Source organism: Candoia aspera, chromosome 8 (assembly GCF_035149785.1).
Source record: "Candoia aspera isolate rCanAsp1 chromosome 8, rCanAsp1.hap2, whole genome shotgun sequence".
NCBI lineage: Eukaryota > Metazoa > Chordata > Lepidosauria > Squamata > Boidae > Candoia > Candoia aspera.
Window position 1 is genome coordinate 14,538,096 of NC_086160.1, and position 16,057 is coordinate 14,554,152.

At 39.3% G+C, this 16,057-nt stretch overlaps 1 protein-coding gene across 1 annotated transcript; it reads right to left on the reverse strand.

Moving 5' to 3' along the window:
* Positions 1-1,435: 1,435 nt before the first annotated feature.
* YIPF7 (Yip1 domain family member 7) lies at positions 1,436-14,836 on the reverse strand. Its single transcript, XM_063309929.1, has 5 exons — positions 14,721-14,836; positions 11,864-12,009; positions 5,574-5,719; positions 3,380-3,561; positions 1,436-1,651 (listed from the first exon to the last, which is right to left on the reverse strand). The coding sequence occupies exons 1-5, from the start codon at positions 14,834-14,836 to the stop codon at positions 1,489-1,491; spliced, it is 753 nt and encodes a 250-aa protein (XP_063165999.1). The 3' UTR covers positions 1,436-1,488.
* Between the last annotated feature and the right edge of the window lie 1,221 nt (positions 14,837-16,057).

Below are 16,057 nucleotides of genomic sequence, written 5' to 3' on the forward strand. Positions count from 1 at the left end.
ACAGCTCAGCGGTTTAACCCGCAGCGCCACCGCGTCCCTTACTTACTCTATCTTATCATTAATATCTGTGCAGCTCCTGGAATCCAACTGGACTGAAGTGATAGATGAATCCCATAAATAAATAAAGCTTTTGGTTAACTCATTTTTTAACTGATACAGTAACTAATTTAGCAGTAAAGCAGCTAATTACTTAATCATCTTGAGTGAGATGGACTGTGATGAAATTTGAAATATAAATAAATAAATAAAATTAACCTTTTATGGTATTTTATTCACATCCTGTCCTTTTGTGATCTCAGAGAAAAATAAATTACAGTAGTTTAAGATAAGGGATACATGAATTCCCAGCCCAGTTCAGAACTGGCTTGGTAATTACAATCTTACTCCACATCCATTTGGGATTACTTCTGAGAAGTCCCTCCTACAGTGAAATCCTGGCACAACTATGCGCTGATGGGCTATATATAAATGACCTATGTCATTGCCCTAAAAAAAAAAAAAGTTCCCAGTCATGGCTTTGAACAACTTTCTGCAACCTGATGTCTTCCCAATGTATGGTACTTCCATATTTTGCTAGAATTCAAGTTTTTATGCCCTAGTTTTCTTCACCTCTAAGCCTATTGACCATTAGGGGCAATAAATACAGAATGAGCAGAAGGTCCCAATCGAAGTGAATATTGTAGCTCAGGGTTGAACTGTGGAGTCCTTGCTGTTCTCAACACTAGGATTAACACCAGATGAACCATCAAACAGCACAATACGCCCTAATCAAGGAACTATTAACTCAGGCAATCAACCAAGCAGCAAACAGCAGCCCAATCAAGGAACTCCCAAGGAGAGAACAACACCCCCACCAACACAAGCAGGGCAAGCCACGGTATATAAACTGAGAGCAAGGCCCACTCCCTCTTCGCACTGAAGATGTTGCCTAGTCTGGCAATGAAACGCCTGCAAGAAAACAACAAGGCTCAGAGAGCACCAAGGACTCCAGAGCAGAAGGTCACTACACCTTTAGACATGGGAAAGACTTACTTTGCATGTCTTTATGTAACATTCCTCCTATGGGTTAGATTGACATTCTCAGTGATTTCCTCCCTTCCTTCCTGAAATCTAGGGATTATTGATATTAGATCTGAACTAGGACAACAATCATATAAAATGTTTGCATGAAACAAATCCAAAGCCTTGTCCTAAATGAAGAAGATGTTGATCACACATCAGCTTGGTTGGGTAAGACAGTCATGTGATTCATAGCAATCAATGTATTTCACTGCAAATGAAGCTTTACTGGTCTTTTGGGAACAAGACCACAAAAACAGAGTGACAACCCACAGATATACAGAAGTTACAGCAAGTATTATGAAGCAGACAGATGAGCATCCCCACGTCCCAGGTAATTTCAACCTTTGAAGTTTGAAGATAGTTTTTAGTTTTGCAACTGGTTATACAATAGAGAAAGAATACAGCCACCTGCTATGATAGCAAAGCTCAGAAAACAGTTATAAGGGCAAAAAGCCCATAGAGTAAACCACAAGGATAAGCAACCAAAACCTGCTGCCCTTCCATAGCCAAAGTGGAAGTGAAGATCTTGGAGGCTGAGAGGCTGCACCATCCAACAAAGATCAGAGCTACCAGAGTGCCAGGGATCCCTCTGAAAGAGCATGAACAGTACAGGTCATTGATTAATAGAAACAGAAGGACATTCTCTCAAGACTTTTGCTAGTGAGCGCCTGGGGTTAGCAGCAAAGACAATACCACATCGGAACAAAGAGAGAGAGGAGTGAAGCACATGGGGATGAAAAGCACTTCAGAACTTGCAGGTGTAAAAGATGAAGCAGCAGGTAGTGGCTCAGTGGCTGAGGCCAGGAAGGGCCGCTTTTCCATCATGGTGCCTCCATCATCAAGTTGGCTACCTTGCTGACGGCCTTCTGGAAGCTTTAGAGTCTAAGCTTTTTAAGATAGTGTTTGCGGAATGATTGTGGTTGTCGCTACTTGGGTGTCCATTTTTTATTACTTGGTTATTGTCGTCATTGTTATTACTAAGCATGGTGTCATTCATGTTTTATTACACTTTATTGTTTTGTATTTTAATATGTTGCCAGCTGCCATGAGTCTTGAGATTTGGTGGTATACAAACATGATAAGTAAGAGTCAAATAAATAGCGGTTTTACATACTCGGGACACACCCACAGGGCTCTTTTGCACTAATGCCAAAGCAGTGCTACACTCAAGTTCCCACACCATTGTTTCTCATAAACAACTGGGCTAACTAACTTCCAGCTCATCTGCAGGGCAGCAGCAATCACTGGGAAGATAGCTTTGCGGCCGTCACATGAGGTTGGAGGAGGACAGTTTGCCATCTGTGGGAACTCTTGGACCTTTTAAAGTTGTGCAGAATGGTGGCTTTATAGCTGCCCCTCATGATAATTCACTGTAGCCTTTCAAAGCACTAGAAAAAAATGCTGTATGAGGTGAGAGGGAGGAGGAGGAGGCACTCATATCTTATGTGATCCCTTATTGGCTGGCTGGCTGGAAGAAGGTGACTGGCTTCCCTAGAGGTTATCCTTATTTGAGAAATGCCACCAAAAGGACCATTATTGGTCAATGAGATTTGGTGTCTGAATTTTTTTGTAGCAAAACAGCAGCTGCATGAAAAGTGCCACTAGGGAATCATTGTATCAGAAGTCTATGCACTCATGAAACAAAAGTCTTCTTTTGAAAAACAACAACAACAATCCAAAGGTGTCTACTTCCAGAATAATCTGCCAGGAATGTTTCTGGTGGAGAAGAGTTGTTCTGTGGAAATCGGCAGGAAAACTGAAGGAAGAATGGAGGGGAAAAGATACTGAACAACTTAGCTCCTACATGCATTTAGCCACTCTGTGGATATTATGAAGTGAGCTACAGTTCACAAAAGTTTACACCTTTCAACTAAAGTTCTTAGTCTTTCTGATTTTTTATTACCAATTTACAGTAGGTTCCAGCAAGAGATAGTTTTGAAGGATCCATATGGTAGAATTATAAGTTCCCCTTTGGGCATCAGGAACTGCTCCCAGCTGGGACTTGGCTTCAACTGGAACAATCATCTTAGGGAGTAGGAATATTTAAGGAATATTTTACAGCAGTTGGTTACATGGATCTACTTATTATCTGTGTAAGCTAAACAGAAACCTTTACCGAGATAATATATTGTGTGCTGGGGAAAGGCAATGGGAACAACTGGAATCCAGATGCTCTTGATATAATGTTCTGGATGCTGAGCCAAATATAGTAGTTCTAGCAAAGCAAGATTTCAAGCTCACACCTATCTCATTTGTTTCAACAAAGCACACATGAATGCCCCTTCATTCCATTTACAACATTTCAGAGGATACTTACTGTAGGGAGAAAAATACTGCACAGGTGGATAAGATCACCATGGGCAACAGGCTGTAGCCTAGCACACTTGCTACACATCCACGGGAAACACCTACAATGCTCATCAGATTCAACAAAGCATGGATTGCTATGCAGCCAATAACACTGATGCCATAAACATAGCCAAAATGGACTTTTCCTGCCTGCAGAAATGAGTGAAGCGGAGAGCATGTCACTGTCCATTGGCAGTTGGGTTAGAGAAGAGAGGCTCTCATATTCTTCAGTATAAGGAAAAATACGGATCTGAGCAACAGAAGTACAGTCTTTTAAAGCTCACAGCTCATTAAACACGGTAAGTCAAACATTATCTATGCTATTAAGGGAATGTATACTATATATACTGTGTGTGTGTACACACACACACACACACACACACACTGCTAGACTTCATTCTGAGGAAGAAAGTAGGACTGATTAGTCAGCAAGATTGAAAGATAAAGGAGGATATAGAGAAACATACAAGAAAACTCGTAAGTTGTCATAAGCTCTTCCTTACGATTGATAACTTACTAAGAGAATATAAGCTTTTCTTATGCTCTTCTCTCAATCATCATCATCATCATCTATGCAAAATATTATTTAATGAGGTATAAAAGGTAGTGATCAACAGTCAAGCAATCCCTTCCCTTCCCTTCCCTTCCCTTCCCTTCCCTTCCCTTCCCTTCCCTTCCCTTCCTCAAATTGGTATGATCTCCAGTCCTCAGAACAGCTTTTCTATTGCATACACATTTATAGCATTACAGTGCTAAGATCGCAAACTCATTGCCACAAGATTTTAATCCAGAGGCTGCCATGAAAATAGGAAGGACTTTTTTAAGCCTGAAAAAAAATTCACCGGAAACAACTTTTCCCAACACTCATATTTCCAGTGCTACCAATTTTGCTGCTGGCATGTTATTGGTGTACAACACCATTAGTGGAACAGATTACTATCTACTTCCTCTGCAGTCATTAAAGGTTTTCAATAGATTTAGCATTTTCAATTTGGGCAGAGACATTTGATCCACAATATTTTCTACAGATGCTGTACATAACACAATGCCACCAATAACCAGCCAATATTTTAACTTGTTTGTTCCAGCATGTTTGATTAATTGACAAAGCAAAATTTAGCAGCTTAATCTAAGATTAACAAATTGCTATGCCAGCGGCAGAAGAAGGCAAGATAGTGGCTAAATGAAAACTTGCTTTGATATACCGCTCGATGCAAGAGACGGAGGGCGTTAGAAAAAAAAGAAGGTGAAGCTGGAACAGATCCAGTCAAATTGGTTTTATCTCCTTTAGTTTCATTAGAGCCTTGTTTTAAGTGGGGGCAGGAATAGGCTGTGAAGAAAAATCCACTGAATTGAAGCTTTAGGCATCTGAGTTTATTTATTTTGGGGGATTTTTAGATTGCTGCAGTTGAGTGACTCTCAGCAGTTATGTAAACAAGAACATACTTAATTTTTTTCCAAGAGTAATAATTCATGATCTAACCCTCAGACAGTCACTCTCATGTGGAAAAGTCCTCAGTCCTGAATCAAACTAAAGTATAGCAAAGATGTCACAGCCTTTCTTGGGTTGCTGATAAATATTGCCAGGTACTGACCCATAATGTCAACAGTTTGTAACTTTTTTTTTGAAGTGTTGGACATGTTCTCTCCCAATATATTAATACACCAACTACCCAAGTTTTCTGATCTTTCATCTATGAGATAATAAAACAGAGCTCATGACTGCTTTAATGATATTTTAATACAAAACTTTAATCCCTGCTATCCTGCTGTTGGTCACGTAGAAGAGCATAGTGGGTGAGAACCAGTGTTGGAAGAGACTGAAAATATAAAAATTGCATCCCACTTAACTTTTCAGATTGTAGGCACTGCCTCAAAATTAAATCCCAGTCCTCCTCAGTTTACAAATCCACAGTCCTTTACACCTATTTTAATTTAAATCAAATTCCCTTTTGAAAGTTAATGATGTCACAGAATACTACTTTCAATAAATTCCAAGATTAATTGTTTCAGCTAGCAAAGCTGAGGGCAAAGAAGGAAGGAATTCCCCTGATGTGGTTTTTAAATAACCTACACATTTTTGTAAATATCTCAAGCTGACTGTAATATTGGAGTCAATGACTGACAGATAAGCAGCCTCAGAGCTGGTAAGTCTAACATACCAGGAGCCATGTTGCCCCAAGGGCCAAGCAGAAAACCAAAGGTCCAGTCAGATCTGTCTCGTTCATAATGCTGGCTTCAGCAGGCTTCATTGGGTTCAGCACTGTTAATGTTTTTTGCCAGATATGATTGAAGTTGATCCCTAGCTCTGCAACAGAAAACAGAAAAGGGTTCATTATCTAAGGGAAAACCTTTGGGCAATGGTTCATCAAAGACCTTGAGAGACCAAAGAAGAAAACATCAGTTGGCTGTGGATGTTCTAATGACCCATAGGATATAGCACAACTTAATTTGGACTGCAGCTGGGAGGAGTGTGTTACTAAATTATGAGAGTGAAATCCATGTCAAATTAGGAAAGGGAAAACTATACAAAAATGATAAACTATAGGACTACAACAGCGGAGCTGGGTATAAATCTGAACAACCATGAGATGTCAGCAAAAAGTTACCATTCTCAATGTTTCTTTGCTGCATTTTTGTGGCCACCTGGATTTTTCCAGGCCAGCTATGGTATGCTTTGATTTATAAAACACACACACACACACACACATGTCTTTATAAAGTGAACAATTAATAACTTTAAAAACATGAATGATACCAAGCTGGTATCATCTTGCCCTTGGTCGGCCCCTCTTCCTTTTGCCTTCCACTTTCCCCAGCATCAGCATCTTCTCCAGGGTATCCTGTCTTCTCATTATGTGGCCAAAGTACTTCAGTTTTGCCTTTAATATCATTTCCTCAAGAGAGCAGTCTGGCTTTATTTCCTGGAGCATGGACTGGTTTGATCTTCTTGCAGTCCAAGGCACTCTCAGAATGTTCCTCCAACACCACAGTTCAAAAGCATCGATCTTCCTTCGCTCAGCCTTCCTTATGGTCCAGCTCTCGCAGCCATATGTTACTACAGGGAACACCATTGCTTTAACTATGCGGGCCTTTGTTGTCAGTGTGATGTCTCTGCTCTTGACTATTTTATTGAGATTTGTCATTGCAATCCTCCCAAGAATTAAATGTCTTCTGATTTCCTGACTGCAGTCAGCGTCTGCAGTAATCTTGCACCTAGGAATACAAAGTCTTTCACTGCTTCTACGTTTTCTCCCTCTATTTGCCAGTTATCAATCAAGCTGGTTGCCATAATCTTGGTTTTTTTGAGGTTTAGCTGCAAGCCAGCTTTTGCACTTTCTTCTTTCACCTTCATCATAAGGCTCCTCAGTTCCTCTTTGCTTTCAGCCATCAAAGTGGTATCATCTGCATATCTGAGATTGTTAATGTTTCTTCCAGCGATTTTAACTCCAGCCTTGGATTCCTCAAGCCCAGCATGTCGCATGATGTGTTCTGCGTACAAGTTGAATAGGTAGGGTGAGAGTATACAGCCCTGCCGTACTCCTTTCCCAATCTTAAACCAGTCCGTTGTTCCGTGGCCTGTTCTTACCATTGCCACTTGTTCCCTATACAGATTCCTCAGGAGGCAGACAAGATGACTTGGTATCCCCGTGCCACCAAGAACTTGCCACAATTTGTTATGGTCCACACAGTCAAAGGCTTTAGAATAGTCAATAAAACAGAAATAGATGTTTTTCTGAAACTCCCTGGCTTTTTATTTATTTATTTATTTAATTAATTAATTTGTCCCTGCTCGTCTCCTCCCGTCGGGGGACTCTGGGCGGTTTACAGTAAAATAATCAATTAAAACAACAAACATGCAATATAAATACAGTATGTAAATATAAAATTACTCTTAATAAATAAATATAAAATAAGGGTAAAAAAGTAAAAATGTCCAAGTGGCAGAAGAATCTGATACAGTCCATACGTGGGAGGAGAGGTTTAAGGTACCAGCCATTCCCATGTAGATCTACTCCCCTCTCTGCCCCAGGTGAGGCAGCAGAGCCAGGTCTTTAGACTCCTCCAGAAGGCCAGGAGTGATGGGGCCAGTCTCACCTCCGGGGGCAGCATGTTCCACAGGGCGGGAGCTGCTACAGAGAAGGCCCGCCTCCTGGACCTTGCCAAACGGAACTCTCTTACAGACGGGGTCCACAGCATGACCTCTCTGCACGATTGGGTGGGATGGGCTGATGTAATGGGGAAGAGGCGGTCCCTCAGGTAGCCTGGCCCCATGCCATGTAGGCTTTAAAGGTGATAACCAACACCTTGAATTGGATCTAGAAGCAAACTGGTACCCAATGCAGCTCACGTAGCAGCAGTGTTACATGTGCCCTTCTGGGGGCACCAAAAACAGCTTGTGCGGCTGCATTCTGGACCAGCTGAAGCTTCCGGATACTTTTCAAGGGTAGCCCCATGTAGAGCACATTGCAATAGTCTATATGAGAGATAACAAGGGCACGAGTGACTGTTTGAAGGGCCTCCCAATCCAGGAAGGGACGTAACTGGCGCACAGCACATAGCTGCGCAAAGGGTCTCCTGGCCACAGCTGCCACCTGCTCTTTCAGCAGGAGATGTGAGTCCAGGAGGACCCCCAGATTATGCACCGGGTCTGTCTGGGGCAGTGTAACCCCATCCAGAACCAGAGATGACAAAGTCCCGGATACAGAAGAGCCATTAACCCACAGCCACTCGGTCTTACCAATATCCATTATCGGATATTGGCAATTTGGTCCCTAGTTCCTCTGCCTTTTCTAAACTCAGCTTGTACATCTGGCAATTCTTGCTCCATGAATTGCTGGAGTCCACCTTGCAGGATCTTCAGCATTACCTTACTGGCATGTGAAATAAGTCCCACTGTTCAGTAGTTTGAACATTCTTTAGTGTTTCCCTTTTTTGGTATGGGGATATAAGTTGATTTTTTCCAATCTGATGGCCATTCTTGTGTTTTCCAAATTTGCTGGCATATGGCATGCATCACCTTGACAGCATCATCTCGCAAGATTTTGAACAATTCAGCTGGGATGCCGTCGTCTCCTGCTGCCTTGTTATTAGCAATGCTTCTTAAGGCCCACTCAACCTCACTCTTCAGGATGTCTGGCTCTAGCTCACCGACCACACCGTCAAAGCTATCCCCGATATTGTTATCCTTCCTATACAGGTCTTCTGTATATTCTTGCCACCTTCTCTTGATCTCTTCTTCTACTCTATACTACACCATTATAATCCCTTTAGGCAGAATTGTAACATTAAACATAGCTTATTTCTAGATTTTTAGTGATAAATGATTTTATATTTTACCTTAACTCCTTTTATTATTCTAACTCATCACTGTATAGTTTTACCTAAACTTTACAAATTTTCATGCTCTTGGGTTTAAAATCTTAAATTTATAATTTCAGTTGTGGTGGTATTGTGGTTTCATAGTTTGTTTTAGCAATTTTTAAAAAATTAGTCAATTTTTATAGTATATAAAGTAGCTTACACTGTTATTTCAATGGGACAGCTGTAATCCTATTTTTCACAGCTTTGTTTTGCTAGTTGATGACTGAAATAAAGAGACTTGACTTTTAGTTTGGTGAGTGAGTGAGCCATACAAGATGGGATTGAGGCTGGAATCCAAATATCAGCAGGACAGCCTGTTCAGCCTCAATCAAGAATAAAGCACAAACTAGAATTCACGCTTAGAAAAGGGACTTACTAAAGTTGTTACTCAGATTGGATGCTACCATGCAAGAGCAGCCTCAGATGTTTTTGCAAAAAGTTAACTCAGTTTGAAATTAGACTTCAGCTCTCTTCTGGCTAAAAAGGCATCTATTTTTAAAGGGTTCCTGCCTGAAGCTGGTGGTGCTGGTTCTGAAGATGTAGAGAGATTGGTTGGAGGATGGGAATCACGGCTTGAGTGTAGTTTCTAGGATAAGTCCTCAAACTTGATAGAGATGTCATTTTCTGAGGCCTTACAGGAAATGGAGCAATAAACTATATAATCTTAATGTAGGTTCCCAGGTAACCAATATACATAAATCAAATTTCCATGTTGTATTAACTGCATTTTAGGATAAAAAAAGGTAAGTTCTACAGGTTTTCTTTAATAATCTGTCTATGGTTTACAAAAACAGGATGTTCAAGCTCATCATTCCAAAGATCCCACAGTTAATGTTAATTTCATCCCTCCTTCAGCTTCTTATGCAGGTAAGTTCCTGACTTAGGAACTCAAGTAATTGCTCCAAAACCTTTAACTAATATTACATTTCAAAGAAAGCAACGGCAAAACGAGTCAAAATGATAAATGTTAAGTCGATCCAGGCAAAATCAAATTCAGTTTTTAGCTGTACAGACATTTAAAAAAAACCACTTCGAGGGAACTAGGTTGATCAAAGACAGCAGTATTATGAAAGGCCCAGTGTACTCCCTGCATAAGTGTCCCCTAATGCAACCTTCTCATGAGCAAAGGGATCAAAACGACACCTGTGATCCAACGTTTCACATCTATACCTTGCAGGGTTAAATGCAGGTATTGGAGCCAATCACTGAATGACATTCTATGATCTGCAAAGCTTTTGGGCTCATCAAATACTAACTTTCAAGTTGATCCCCCTCCCCAAAAGCTGAGCCTATAACAGAAGCTAAAACAAATATCCAGTGTGGAGCTTGAAAATTGTGAAAACTGATGCTTCCCAACAAGCAACTGCAATTTATGCAGTGAGAATCTTAATGGATTCGTAGCTTATAAATTCTCTTAAAATTGAATGAAGAATAGAAGTAGGAAGGCCTCTTAAAATGCAAATCAATCCTAGACTTCAAATTCATAATTTATCTTTATCCTCAAGATAAATTTATATTTAACAACCAAGAATGCTTTCTAGGGATCATTACAATGAGATAGATGAGAAATTAACATAGTTAAGCATGATTTGTAAATCCAGTTAATATTTATTTTGCTTAGAGTGTAAGCAAAGTTTGTGAGGCTAAAATTGCTGTGACCACACATACTACTCAATTTTCTTCAAGGAGATTGCTCTAAGGATAAGGTTTCAGCTAAATGTACTGAGATATTAACTCTATTTTCTCTCCTAGATTCATAGAAATAAAAATGGTACAGATGACAAAACACTTCTGAGATATCATAAAATAAATAGTGCAATTTCCATGTCTTTTTACTTGTAAATAAGTCAACATCATTAAAGGAAAGTTACTCTTAAGTGAATGAGTATATGATTGCACCCTAAATATCTCAACTAGAGATTTTGTATATGGGATTTTCCTCTCTCTGAAATATCAGACATAGTGGTTTTATAGTAAACTAGATTCACTGAGACTCACAGGAACTTTTTCAAGTTTTGGAATAATCGACCATTAAAAAAACCTATGAAAATTTATTACAAAATATGTAAACAAGATTATAAGAAGTGTTTATTAATTATAGGTATCTTAGCAGGATATCTGATTATGCAATATAAATACAGAGGGAAAGGCAATGTTATGAAATCTGAATGCAAAATTTATTGAGATGCTGTCATCTAGAGGTAGTAAAGTGTATGATGTATGTCCCATAAATATGACTTAATGACTTTATTTTCCATGCAAATGGTGGTGCTGTCATTTCAAACATAAACATGTTTCTGTGTTACAAATGCAAGACAACAAATTAAATGGATTTTCCCCTACCTTTTCTGATGTGGCAGCTTCAGACTGAACTTTCATTTTAAACATATTTTACCTTGACTTTTGACTGTGTTAAGATCAGGCTAGTTACAACTTCTTTGCAGCTTGTCTCCAAACAAATATGCAGGTGTAGAAGATCATTTAGTGATCTTGTGGGCTTCTCATGCTGGAAAGTCAGAACTGTGCACATTCCATGGAAATGAGAGCTGGTATGTTGTAGAGGTTAAGATGTTGGACTGACAATAAAAAGACCCAACTTCTGTTGCACCCTTAACCATGAAAGCTAACTGGGTGGCTTTGGCCCAGTCACTCTCTCTAGCCCAATCGACATCACAAAGATGTTTCTACTATGGGAAAAATTAGGAGGAAGGACTACCCTGTATGCCATCTTGAGCAGATTAATTTTAGGTTAGATGATCCTTGTACTCCCTTTCAAGTCTACCATTCTGTGATTCTATGATCTTGAACTCCTGGAGGAAAGGTGAGATACATCAAAGAAATACATATTTCTATCTTCAGGTAAAAGTTTAGCAAAGGGAAGATTTTCTAAATAATTCCGTGAATATGTATTTTATAGAATTCATAGTATGATTGAACATTAAATATTATGGGGGATGTGTTGGGGAGCAAGGGGAAAATAAGTGAATTATTTGGTAGCACAGAATCTATGAGGCGTATTCATGGTTTCTGCTTTACCCAGATCTACCAGAACATAAAAACTGTATAATTAAGGGTTTTGATTTTGTACCTTCAAGCAAAGATGGCTCTTCATCAAAATTGTCAAAATAAGTATTGTTGGATGGAAACTGCGAAGCATCTGCTGGTTGAAAGATTTGGCCCTCAAGTGGCTGAGAAGCATAGGCATCGGATTGTGGCAAAGCACCTGTCCAGAGTCTGGGACAGAAAGCATTAAAAAGAAAGGCATTGCTGGAATGAAGAGACATGTTCAGTGGAGGTTTCTTTAGACCAGTGCTTCCCAAACTTTTGCCTTCTTTACCCAAAGCCACTTATCAGAAAGTCCTTTTTACCCAATGTAGGGAAAACACTTTAAGTCAAAATAAATGGTTCGTGTGTTGTTACCCAAAGAAAAACCACTTTTACCCAATTTTGGGTAATTTACTCAGGTTTGGGAAGCACAGCTTTAGACTGTATGCATGCCAGCATGTCTACATTAGCATTCATTGTTCTATATCCCTTCCATAATTAAGATAACTGAAAACTGCTATAACAACTTCCCCAATATCTGGTACTATTTCATAGAATCTTACTGCCCAAAACATACACTGATCCTGCTTATCCTTACCAATAAGAGGGTGGGAGGCATCTCCACATGATTTTTCTGCAAACCATTGTGATAAGGGGATTGTGAAGGAATCATGTTGAGCAGCTAGTGGTGAGAATCTTTTTAAGGTGATTGGGATTGTATTTATTTAGAAAATGTATATGGCTACCCTTCTTATATTCCATAACTCTGGATGGCTCACAGCAGCAACAATAAAAACAAGTATAAAAGCAATAAAAAACCAACATCCCTAAAAATAAAAATAGTGCCTGGCACCCTTAAGCAACACTACCGAATCATAATAACAAAAGTTACTGGGCTCCAGTGTCACCTGATCCCAATACTTGGGGGAAGAATAAACTTTTCAAGCTTTCCAGAAGTCTAGAAAGGTGGGGGCCTGCTGAATCTCAGGAGGGTGGGTGTTCCTCAGGGCTACTGAGAAGGTGTGCTTCCTTGGCGAGCTTTAAGGGAGGGGACCTGGAGCACACCCACCCTATCCAGCCTGCTGGAATGGGCAGATATCTTCAGAGATATTCTCCTTCCTAAATAATTTGAGACTCCTAATATACAAAAACAGTCCCAGTGTGCCAGTGGAGGTACTTCATGGAGAACAATGGCAACAGTACTAAGTATATACTTAGTGCTGTATATACTTTGTCATTGAGCTGCTGAGCTTGCCGATCGGAAGGTCGGCGGTTCGAATCCGCGTGACAGGGTGAGCTCCCGTTGCTAGTCCCAGCTCCTGCCGACCTAGCAGTTCGAAAACATGCAAATGTGAGTAAATTAATAGGTAACGGCATTCCGTTTAGTCATGCCAGCCACATGATCATGGAAGTGTCTACGGACAAACGCCAGCTCTTTGGCTTTGAAACGGAGATGAGCACCGCCCCCTAGAGTCGGACATGACTGGACTTAATGTCAAGGGAAACCTTTACCTTTACTATATACTGACAAAGTATATACTTTGTCATTGAGGAATGACAAAATAAGGACAGTCACTTGCTGAGATGGGCGGCTATAGAAGTCAAATAAATAAATAAATATATCCCTGCCAAAATAAAATACACTGAAGATGGGAAAGTCTGTCTGTTGATTTATGGATACCACACTTCTTTATTTTCCTATCTACTACACAAACCATGATTATAATATATCAGAGTCCTCCTAGATCAAGTAATTTGAAACCTGGCCATCTGTGGATTAAGGAAGAACTGTTGAATAAAAAAAGATATTATAAAAATATTTTATATTTAAAATTAAATGTTAACTGATATGACAATACAGGTATCAAATATGAGCACAGTAATAACAAAAGCCATAGATAACATGTATGGAATGCAAAGGTTAGACCTTCAAGATCTCAAGTTTTCTCCTCAAGCTACTTAGCAACATAATCTACAATTTGTGCTAAAGCCTTATATTTTAGGAAAACTGGAATGGCAATGTATGAAATGTAGTTTGCTTCCCTTTTGAGAGTCAGCCTTTTATGCTTTCATGCACATATGGTATTTGAATTCAATTCCTTTTCATACTTTGTTTCAGCTTTATTTATGTTTAAAATTCTGCATTTTCTAGATCAAGGAGAAGCAAACATTTTAGGTAAGGATGGATTTTACATTTTTCAGAACACATGATAGCCTTTGCACAAGTACCTGTCATGAGAGGGCTTTCCCATTCGTAAAATGACAGCCATGGTAGGCATGGCCATCACAAAATGCTTACTTACCAGAAGACAAACTGGCATAGCTGTCCAGTACAAGCTACAATGATATCACATGTATCATGGCATCATCAGACATTTACATGTCACAAGGCGTGCAATGTCATTTGCCCCCCTCCCAAGAGACACATATGCAGTCTGGCTCCTCACAGCCTCTTCTAGCACCTTTGCAAACCTGCCCTTGCTATTTTAAGGAATGACAAAATAAGGACAATTAAAATATGATGTAGCAGGAACCAACCAAGTATTAATTCATGAATAAATTAGTGTCCACCAACAGCGCTGTTTCTATCTTTTAAGCATTATCTATCTGCCCAAGTGAGGGAGAAGGACCAACAGACAGAGACTTCATTCTATATTTCTATATTTCCTATCCCTCTTTTTAAGGTAAATGGGCTACATCATTTTATTAGGGCAGTCAGCTGATAAAGCACACAAGGTCCTAAATACTGGGCTGTTTGTCTTGATTTCTTCCTTTAAGAATGAAATAAGTACTGTAAAGTATTCATCTGTGAAAATAACTAGGTTTAATGTTACAGATTACCAACTGTATTTTGTTGCAGATTAAATGCCATGCTAAAATCAAATCACATATATTCTCACTTTTTACCACCGTAAATACTTCCAGAATCTTCAGGCCCATTGGAGCTTTCTTCTTGATTGTCAGCAATGTAGTTTGACTGGTAAAAATCTACATCAAATTGCAGAAAGTCTGACATTCTAAGAAGATTTAAAAAAATACTTATAAGCACTGAAGTGTTAAATGTTTTACACATGTATTGTTTGCAGCAAAAATTACCTATTTAGCTCATTTCTGTGTTGCTTCAGAATTAAAGTAATCAATTTATATACATTGTTCTAGCCCATGGCTTTTAAACTCATTGTTTTACTGAAAATACTGCAAGTGGTTGGGTTCACACAATACATTGAACCAAAAGCAAATCAACTGCACTATGGTGTATCTTGCAGGAATCAGACTTTTTTGTGTTTCAGAGGGATTTAAATGATACTGCCAGCTCTGTGTACACAACACACTGAATCACAAAGTAGTCATCCCCATGTTAGGCTAAGATGTTTTGCAAAACCAGTTCATCTAGTTAATTTATGATGTATCATGTGAACCCAGAAAGAGTAGATTGAACCATGGTTAGGTTAGGAACATCACTGCTACCAAACATATTCCGTATTTTCTTCTGTCTTCTTCAAAGATCAAGAATGTAGGGCTTTACTCATACTGTCAGTGCAATAGTTGAGTCTATCTGTCTAATATGGACTAGCCAAGCACATGGTGATTCTCACAGTTCTGCATGGTCCTATCTCAGTTTTAAATTACTGGAAAATGACCTGGAGGGATGAGGGGATTGAAGCCCCACTCCAGCATTTGATTTTACATTGGCCCAGGCCTATGCAATGTTTGATTAGCCTTTAAATGTTTGATTAGCCTTTAAATCAGCCTTCCCTTGTATGGTGTCCTTCAGCTGAGTCCGTTCAGAGAGATTCCCAAAATTTATTTATTTATTATTCAAATTTTGCTACCGCCCATCTCCCCCAAAAGAGGGACTCTGGGCGGTTTACAATAATCCTTAGTCTTTGTTCATGCCAGCTAGGAATTCTGTGATTTGTTGTCTCAGCATCCCTGGAGGAGCTAAAGGTGGGCAAGGCTTTATAAATGTGTAAAGACAAACAAGGAAGAACTTATTTATTTATTAAACACATTTTTATGGCCACCCAACTCGCACACAGTGACTCTGGGCAGCTTACAAAATTAAAATCCACAATGTAAAAACCCGTCAACCCCACAACTTGAGCACATTTGTAAAATATATAACCATATCTTATGAATTTATAAAATATAATCATTATATAATTTCGGATGCTTAAAAATCTTATTTCATATTTATTTTCATATTTGTTTATCTGATAGCCTACAATCAATCTGC

Coding starts and splice junctions, on each gene's coding strand:
- YIPF7 (XM_063309929.1), bottom strand. CDS start 14,836: ATGTCAGACTTTCTGCAATTTGATGTAGATTTTTACCAGTCAAACTAC. Junction 12,010..14,720: donor AGTATTTACGGTGGTAAAAA/GTGAGAATATAT, acceptor TTTCTGTCCCAG/ACTCTGGACAGGTGCTTTGC. Junction 3,562..5,573: donor TTGGGGCAACATGGCTCCTG/GTATGTTAGACT, acceptor TCATTTCTGCAG/GCAGGAAAAGTCCATTTTGG.